Raw genomic sequence first — 10,133 nt, 5'->3', positions numbered from 1 at the left:
TTGGTGGTCTTCATTTTTACTCACTTGTAATTATAATATAATACAAATTACCATTAAAATGATGTACATTTTATCAACAGGCTCTTCTAGCTTAGAAAATGTGTTACTCTCACAATTTCTTCCTGCAAAAATCTATAATTTTAAGTAATGAAAACATTACGATCAGAAGGAAATCAATATTTAGACAAAACTGGGTTAATCGATGTATTATTTATACAAGTGATTTCTTTGACTCTGAAGGAGCATTACTAAGCTACGAGCGTTTCCTTCTAATCAAATTGTTCCCTGTTACTAGCAAAAAAATTACCATCGTAACCAAAGCTGTTCCTGATGGTTTATCCCTTTTAAAGTCATCTTCAGTTTCAAGAAAGCATAAGAGTGGAACCTTTTCTAATAGTAAATGGTTTAGATATCATGGACCCAAAGTGCAACAAACATATACGAGATACATTTTATGAAAAGAGGAAAATATCTCCAAGAGGAAACCTTTTTACAAACATTAATTGGGTGAAGGCTTGGACACTGCCTTACAAATTTTGTTTTAATAACAGGAATAAAGAAAATCATATTAAAATCTTACAATTTGTATTTCTCCACATTTTTAGACACTGACAATAAATGCAGTTTTTGTAATAATGAACCAGAATCCCTCACACATTTATTTTATTACTGTATTCACTCAATATTCACAAAATGTTTGGGCTCTAATGAAAAAGTACTTTAAACACAGGATTAATAATATTTAAATTAATTGTAAATGTGTCGATATGTATTTTGAAGATAAGAATAATGAAGTTGATTTCATTGTAAATTTGTTCATTTCATATGGTAAATTCTATATTCACAAATGTAGGTTCAACAAATTTACTTTTAAATAAGTAAGTAAGTAATTTACTTACTTTGTAAGTTTTCTGTGTGAATTTAAAGAATATATCAAAACTATATCCCTTATTCATAAAAAGAAGACGAAGAGCATCCAATCCTTGACAATATACAATAGTATTTTAGAAATGGAATCATTACTCATTAACCCTTATTTATTTAGTTTTTCTTTCAGTTTTGTAGATGTGATTCTTGCTTGTCTCCTCACTGAAAATTTTTATAACGTACACTTCTGACTTGTTGTAAATTTTTATTTTTCAATAAAAAAAATAAATTAAAAAAACAAGACAAAATGGTTGGTTCCTGTTAGCCATGGTTCACTCTTAATCCAGTAGGTGGCGGTAATACAACGTTCAGGATGTCAACCGCCATAAAATACAAAAGAAGAAAAAGAAGAGTTTGTAAACAGTCCAAGTGTTCACCTCCTATCTCCTTTCCTTTCCTTTCCACTTTTCCTTAATCCCGTGGATGACGTCACGGAATTAAGGAATGGAGTGAAGAAAAGGCGATCACTTTTTTAAGATGCGCTTCCATTAGGTGACGTCATAATCCTATGGCCGCGCCTCCTTTCATCAGGAAACGTTCTTTTACCTTGGCCACTTCAAAGACATTATATACGTAGGCATCGAATTTGGAAGGACACGTTAACAGCGCTGCCATCTTGAACCGGTGCTGTTGGAGACAGTGGACATTACGACAGAAAGAGGTATTTCTCAATCTCAAAGTAGTTGAATTTTGAACAGATTTTCAAGCTGTTTATTTAAAAAAAAAATATCACACATGTAGCTATGATACAAGGTGCTTCGATATATTTAAAATGCTGGTTTTACCACTCAACACTTATAATAAAAACAATAATATTAATAATAAACAATATTCATTAATATTGATACTACTACTACTAAGAAGAAGAATATAATGTAATATTAATAATAATATAGCAATAATAATAATACAATGATATGAGAATATAATGATAATTATAAGAAAAGCAATAACAATAATACAGTAGTAGTACATTATACAATAATAATAATGATAATAATAATTGTCAAATACAGTGAATAGCCTATAACAATGTTGTCAATAAAATTGCTTGAGAATTGAGCGATTTATGACAACTTTAATTGTGTAAACACATCATTCCTCTAGAGATGACTGTAGGAGCGAGTGCCACCGGTCCAAGATGGCCGCCCTGTTGACGCACCCATAGATATCATAAAAAGGCTAAATGTCTCGTCCGCACTGGCGGCCATCTTGTCACGGTCAACTCATAATTGTGCAGTAATTGTGCATGTACTTTTTAAATAAGAATGTCTTGCTCAATTTTCAAACGGTTTTGTTTATTTTATAAAGGTCAGAGGTGTCATTATAACATTGCACTTATGGATAATTATATTACACTTCCGGTCAATAGTTTTGGATGACCTACTTATTTCCCCATTGGACTTCAGATAGGTGCAATGAACACACACACACAGTATTAATATGTTAAATTAATATATGAGCTACTAAAACTCGGCGTACAGAATGGCAACACGAGATATATGTATACTTTTATTACAGGAATATTACTAATATGATAAAATGATTTTAATTATTACATGTTTAGTTTAAACAAATATTGTATCATAGTAATATTTTATAAATGTGACATTTATTTGCAATAAAAAATATGTACAAGATTTCCGTTTACAAATACACATTAAGAGATGCTGCATGTTGAAATCCCAGAACTAGACTACTGTGGAGGTACACACATGGAGGAAAGAGATAAGAAATGACCCAAAAACACAGTGGAATCAATAAATAATATTTATTACATAAAGATACTTCAGATAATATTTTAAGACTAACCACATTAAAATAGTGGTAAAAAGGTGTCCAAAAGAAACATTCAGTGATTGATGAAACAAACATATTCTAAATAGCCTTGTGTCAACAACAATATTGCAATTCTGTTATGTCAGCCCCGCTGTTCCTTTGTAACAGGACCTGTATTGTACATACTTCCACTAAGTAACTAAATATATCCTAAATATAGTCATAGTGTTGCAATATCTTACATGTGAGAGGTGATTCCACAGGCTCTGGTTCCAACAGCGATTAGAGCATCCGTAGACTGCACAAAAGTCTGAAATCTTCACTTCAATCTTCAGTCAGCAATTTGCTAAAGGAAACATAGCGTAAGATGTTTTTTAACAAAGTTAAATCTGGCGGTCTCAGCCTTACACAACTATGCTCCATGATTAAGTTGTTTTTTGAAGGGAGAAGCTGCAATTTTAACATTTGAAAACATCCAGAATTGTAGCCACGTTAATAAGAAAGCAAACCGAATCTAAATCCGTCAAGATTTTAGTGAGATAAAAGTATTTACATTTGGCAGATCACTCTCCTTCCCTCTGGTTCCTCAAGACTCCATCAGAGAGCTGCCCGGGGCTGTGAGTAACTCCGCCCCCTAATTAGGCCTTGATGGTGATTGGTCAGCTGAGAAAACTTTCTGAAGATATCAAGGTACTTCAAAAGAAGATGAACTTTTCTTTTGAACTGGAGGAACGCAAACAACGTCTGGGAATGAAATCCACAGGGAACAAGGCAGACACGAACAACGATAGAGAGGAGGAGGAATAAAAAAAGACAACACTGACTACAGATGAGATTATATCCTACACAAAAAAGAACAAAAAAAAAAAAAAAATGAAATTGTGTTCAGAACAACCTAAGAATGTTTGACCAGAGAGACAAGCTTTGATGTAATTTTTCTGTGTTCAAAATAGGGGACGGGACTTAGATAAGCAAACTGCTTCTCTTGTCTCCTTTTTCGGCATATACAAAAAAAAAAAAAAAGGGAATGTAACCATGTCGGAAATAAACTGAATAAATAAATAAAAATAAGTAAAGATGGCCGCCGGTGATGCCATGGCAGATTCCGCCTTAAGGCATCTAGCCTTTATATACGATATCTATGGCTGCAGCAGTCGATGCGGCCTCTACGTATTATAATATCTATGGTGGCCACCAATTAAACACTTCCGGGGGTTAAAGAACGGTGGTACGAGTTAACCGTCAGATGAGGGCGGTAGTACGACAAAGAGGGTGCATGAAAAACCCAAAGAAGAAGGAAAATAACATGATGAGAAGCATATTTTCTCTTCAAGGTATTTAGAATCGTACAAACCAACAAACGCTGTTAGATGGGATTAACAGGAAATGTACAACTTGTTTTCTGGCCTCAGCTGTTCATGCTCCTGCTTAAGCTTTTTTTTCAACTTTTAAAGGTCACTTTTGGTTTCTCTTACTTAGCAGGTCAACAGATAAGTTGTATTCATTAAACTCTAACTACAGTTATAAAAAGCTTGAATATGAAGTCAGATTTGTGCTGATGTGTTTTACTGTGTCTGTCTGTGCAGGAAATGGCTGGGTTTTCTTTGACTGCTACAGAACTATTATTAACGGGAGCCAGTTTGGCCGTGTCAGGATTCTGCTATTACATGTACAGGAGAAGTCGAGCCAAAGTTGAACATCTTAATGTAAGTTCATATTTTATTTTTTACTGTAAATCTTAATCTACAGTTTTCTACAAGTTTGTTGCAAGTGGACTTTTGTGGAATCTTGTTTTAAAAGCTTTGCAGGGCTGCCAAGTTTCAGAAAATGACAAGAGTGAGACTTTAGTGACATGATGCGTTCTGGCGGGAAAAAATATGTTGGCCTTTTTCAACATGGCTTTGACCTGTTTTAACGTTGATTTATACCTTAAGACTGACGTCCTCACCTCCATGCCAGCAGCTCTCCCTGCACTGTGGCCTCCTAATGCTAGTTTTAATCAACCAGAAATTAGAAATGAAAACTGTAACAAGAATTTTGACAAAATACATTTATTTGTCAATATTTCATTTCAACCAACACTTCATCATTTAGCTGGGGACATGTCTCATATTGTAGGCGTTTGTCGCAAATTTTGATGCCTTCATGACAGAGGCAGGGGGCTCCCACTTAAAACACTGTGGCCCAAGGCAGTGCTACCTTTACCTCAGCTCTCCTTGTCGGCAACAGAAAGGAGGTCATTAAAAAGCAAATCATGTAAAAAATATTAAAACATCAAGTGTTTTTTGATTGAATGAATGTCTTAGCAGCAGACTCAAGGTCCGTAGGCATTTATGAATGCAGTGGTCAAGCGTTTAATGTGTTTTACAAAATCTTCATTTTCATGAGACAGTTCACATACATGTTTATTGTTTTATTGCTTCGTCACATTATACAGATTGTAGATTTTGTAAAATACATTAACTGCTTGGCCACTCCATCAGCTGTCAGCTCTCGATCCTCATCTCCACCTAAATATAAACAAGGAGAATCACTCTCCATGACTATTTTTGTTCATAAATGACTCTAAGAACCTTTTCCTAACTACAAACGTCTCGCAAAATGTGTTGCAAAACTCAAGCAGCGCAGATTCACACGAGAAAAGTAGTTTGTGCATCTGTAGCGGCAGATTGGAGAAGTTGTAACCGGAGAGTTGTGGTTGTAAATGATCATTTACACAAGTAATTAAAAACAAGTGAATATATGTTGGATTACAAGTTTGCAGCTGTAACTTTATGTGTAAATATCAGTCTATACATTTTTTCCATCATTTGTGACATTAAATTTATTTTTTAAATGGATTTTTTATGCACAAGCTGAAATCACATTCTACAAGCTCTCACATCACATTTTACAAGCTCTCACATTTTGCAACATATATATCTTCATACACAGTTGATACAACAGTGGATTATTATATTATTACAGCACTGATATGAAGCTGTATGGACACAAATTCTTTAAATCTAAGTAACTCAAAAGTTACTTTTTTCAGTAACGCATTACTTTTTGGTGTAAGTAGTCAAAATAGTAACTGAGTTACTTTGTGAATGAAGTAACGGTAACTAGTTACTTTTTTTCAGTAACTAGAAAACACTGACTATAACACACACAGCAATATAAACAGTGAACTAGAAACTTTCTTTCTGAAAGCATGTCGACGACTCGGCGCGTGTTGTGTGAGGAAGATACTAGTTAGAGACGGCTAGTCAAGACCCGCCTTTCGTTGCTTCTAATTGGTTTATTATTGCGTGGTGCCTGCCGTGGTTGGTTAGATTTAGGCACAAATGAGACTTGGCTTGGTCTGGGATTGGTTATCTCGGTCAGTCAATCAGAGTTACTCGAACTACGGCAAGCAGCGAGGACCAAAGTTCATTATCATGAATGGGGAAATATAAGCGTGAGAAATGCCCAGTGTGGCGTGTGGTGTGAGAATGGGTCAATTTGCGTGACTGTAACACTCAAAGGGTGACGCTTGGCAGCTCTGCTATTGTGAGAGTTTTTGAGCTAACTCTCATGTTCAGTACCTGAGATTGCATAGAGAGAGACATAGTCAAAGGTTTTGCTTTGCTGAATCAATCAATTTATTAGAGCTGTGGGTGTCAGGGCCTGCTCACTCCTTAGGCCTCAAATGAAGATTTCTCAGCATTTTCATTCTATGTTGTTATCTAGTTTTCTCCTCCTTCGGCTGGGACATGCAGGCTGCATCTGTGTCTTCTTTTGTTGTGATACGTAAGACATTTATGATTGTCAGGGTCAAACATGAGCTCATCAAAGATAAAGACATGCACAAAGAATATAGGTCAAAGCACAGATTTTCAAAAGTTAAAGTTTATATCTAACAGTTTTTGTTCAATGAGAAGATGTTTTACGAATACAAATCCAATGATCAGTTATTATAGTTAGTTAAAGATGACATTTTACTGTTGATTTAAAGCAATACAAATGATGTATAAGATCATTGATTTATTCCTTATTTTTTTCATTTAGGGGTCTATGGTGTCTGATTTATTTAGTATATGAACATGAGTTGTTTAATGTGTATAAAGTTTAATTTTAAAATATAATCATTCTTTTTTGTTAATGATTTAGACTTTGTGATCTTTGGGTCAAACTGACTTTTAGTGTTAATCTGATTCCCTTGTTTATGTCTGATTTGTCTCTTCGCTTACGTACATGGTTGTGCTGTTTTTAGATTTAGATGAAGTTGAAATCAGATGTTCTAAAACTGTTTGTCCTTGTCCTGTGGGGCTTTGTAAAAAGTTGGCCTGACTCAGAATGTATTTTATTAACAGGATTATTGAGTATAAAGACATATGATTATAGTATTACACACAAAAAGAAACCATGAATAATAATCCATTCCAAAATGATCTACTGTCTACTTTAGCATGTGTTCTAATGTGTGTTTTGTCATTTCAGAGAGCCCCAATCCTCCCTATAGATGAAAATCTCAGAAACCTTATTATTGATACTCCAGGAGAAAGTCTCCAATATGTTGTCATTGAAGGTAATTGTGGTTCTGCTGATGTGTTTATTTACCAATTCACTTCAGTGTATTTTAACCATTCCCCTCCTTTCTGCCACTCTTTTAGGTACAGTGAAGTCAATCGATGAACCTTTGAGGAGCCTTTTCTTCAAGGACACATTAGGCGTGTTACAGAGATTTATGCTTCAAGAGCCCCGCCTCCAGTGGAACAGCCTGTCACTCAAATGGTGAGAAACTGAGTCAATGAACTACACTACAAGTGTGTTTCTATGTTTTCCAGTTATAATGCACAGCCGTTTGACGTAGCTCAATAGGTGTGCTTTCCAAAAAAGTCAAATTGAATGAATTTCTAAAATGCTTTAATTAAATTAAAGGTCAAGTAATATTATATCAGATTCCTAAGGAAGAGAAAGCAATCTCCCAGTTCTTAGTGCCTTGTTTAAAGTGGCATCATATGTTGAATTTCAAACCAGTCTAAAAGACTAGGGATGCACCGAAATGAAAATTCTTGGCTGAAACCAAAAATGAGGAACCAAGACCGAAAACCGAAAAAACGAAATAAATGATTATGCAATTTATAAGTCCAATTGCATTTATGCCTCTGAATGTGTACTAACCTCACTAAAATTAAAACATTGCAATTGCATTAAAAAAATAAAAATATTTAGCACTGACATTCTAACAATGCACAACATTAAATACAATGTTTAACTTGACCCCACTCATACATTAAATAATATTGTACAGGCCTTTAACAGACTGGGCTGCTGAAAGAGTCAAATTAAATATGTTCTCTCAATAAAACACAAAGAGCATTGAAATTCTTGATAAAAATCAGCTTCTTAGCTTTATTTATTATCCAAGCACACAGAGCTCTGTATCGTTATAACGTGGACCAAGTACAGTTGTGATAAAGTCCAGAGGATCTCTGAGAAACGTGCGCTAACAGACTCTGAAACCAGAAGCAGAAATTGCAATATGACAGAGAACATACCCTCACCTTCATGTTTTGGGCCAAGGTTATGCATTTACATGATATTTTCCAACAGAAATGGTTGAGTAAAGAGAGGGAAACTTCAAATATCACTATGAAATCTGGTGATATGAAACAGTGTCTACTAAGTGTAGCAAAAACAGACGTATGTCAAAACACGCACTAGGTAATTAGGCACACTTCTACAGCAGAGAAATATGAAATTAATAACAATAGATTAACTCAGTTTCCGTATTAAGCATGTTTGGCATGTTTTCAGTGAACTTAATAGTCAGTAATGACATTTAGTTAGGTAAAGCCAATGAAATGGAAATAAAACAGAATTTGGGACATTTTGAAATGTATAATCTGAGTCTGTAGACTGAGTAACTCAAACTGCTGGAAACCTCAAAGTGTTGCTTTGGAATTGAAGTTAAAGGATTGTTAGACATTTTAAAAACAATGTGTTTCCTAATCCTGTTGATTCAATATGTTTGTTCCAGGGATGTCATTGACCGAGTTGTCTATCAAAGAGCCTCCATGGTACCATTTGTGTTGGTGGGCTCAGATGAAACCACAGTCAGGGTCCAGGAACCTTTCCATGCCTCTGGAGATTACATGGAGACGGTTCATGAGAAGTTCTACCACAGCGTTTGTACTTTTGGTGACATCATAGGACAATGCCTCAGTGGGGTGAAGCCTAAAGGTTTCCTGGAGATCGAGAAAATGCTCAAGGTCAGAATCTCATGTTATTTATATTGTAATGTTTCCAAATAGATTCTTGGTTGTAAAGTACTGGACTTGTCTGTTCCAGGTTGGCACCACACTCACAGGCGTTGGAGAGTTAATAATAGACAAAGATGGAACCCTGAGCCTCCGAGCTCCTACCAATGGAGCCGAGTACCTCCTCAGCTTGAGAGACTTTTCCCATGTGAAGGAAAAAGCTTTGTCTTCCACTTTTTGGTGGAAGTTTGGGTTTGGTGTCTGTGCCCTAGCAGGGGTGGCAGTGCTTTTCTGGGTGGGTTTTCGCTTCTATCGCCGCAGGAGACAGGAGCAGGAACGAAGGGAATTTGAAAGGCTGATGGGTGAGGCTCTAAACGCCACTGGACTTAAAGATGGACAGGACAACCAACCGGACAATACCTGCGTGATCTGCCTCAACCAGCCACGTAACTGTGTCCTGTTGTACTGTGGACATGTGTGCTGCTGTTTCAGATGCTATCAGGCCTTACCACAGCCACGCTGCCCCGTCTGCAGACAGGCCATCATCAGAGTGGTTCAATTGTTGACTGAGGTGACATCGTGATTGCAAGGCCTCGGTGTGCTTTACAATCCCTGTTCCAATAAAAGTGAATTCAAAGAACAAATGCCAAGTTTTTACGCTCTTGAAATTAATTTGTTAAAAATATTCAAAGTGAAACAGTTCGCTGTGCCTTATTTTGCTCACTGATGATGCGACTTTTGCTGTTTTGAAAGGGTTGTACTGTATGTGTGTAATCAGAAGGATTAAAATTTTTTAACTGCTCAGCAGATCTTCAAAGTAGTTGTTTTTGCTATTTATGAACGGGGAATTTGACACTCACAATCATGATTATTTTGATCAATATTATAATCACAATTATAATCACAATTATTCATCATATTAGGGATAATCTGTATTTCTTTTGAACTACTTTAAAAAAAAAAAAAAAAAAAAAAAAAAAATATGAACAGTATACAGTGCAAAATGAAGCTTTAAATAAAAATTGTACCAAAAAAAAAAAGATATTAACCCACAAATTTAAAATGTAGCAAGGGTTAACTGAATAAATACACTACTACAGAGTGCTATCACAAAATGCAACTCATTGGAAATAATTGCAGCTCACAGCTCTCATCAATCCACCAAAATTACTGAAAGCTGCCACTGACTAATGGTTGAGAAAG

General features: G+C 35.5%; 1 protein-coding gene across 1 annotated transcript; it reads left to right on the top strand.

Moving 5' to 3' along the window:
- The first annotated feature begins 1,464 nt into the window (after positions 1 to 1,464).
- Positions 1,465 to 9,513, top strand: LOC114478801 (mitochondrial ubiquitin ligase activator of nfkb 1-A-like). The gene is made up of 6 exons (XM_028472083.1): positions 1,465 to 1,588; positions 4,293 to 4,412; positions 7,168 to 7,255; positions 7,341 to 7,461; positions 8,711 to 8,942; positions 9,022 to 9,513. Exons 2-6 carry the CDS (start codon positions 4,296 to 4,298, stop codon positions 9,511 to 9,513), a joined length of 1,050 nt encoding a protein of 349 aa, XP_028327884.1. The 5' UTR covers positions 1,465 to 1,588; positions 4,293 to 4,295.
- The last annotated feature ends 620 nt before the right edge of the window (positions 9,514 to 10,133 follow it).

This window comes from Gouania willdenowi, chromosome 17, assembly GCF_900634775.1.
Source record: "Gouania willdenowi chromosome 17, fGouWil2.1, whole genome shotgun sequence".
In the NCBI taxonomy this organism is placed as follows: Eukaryota; Metazoa; Chordata; class Actinopteri; order Blenniiformes; family Gobiesocidae; genus Gouania; species Gouania willdenowi.
This window is presented reverse-complemented; position numbering and strand designations above follow the sequence as displayed.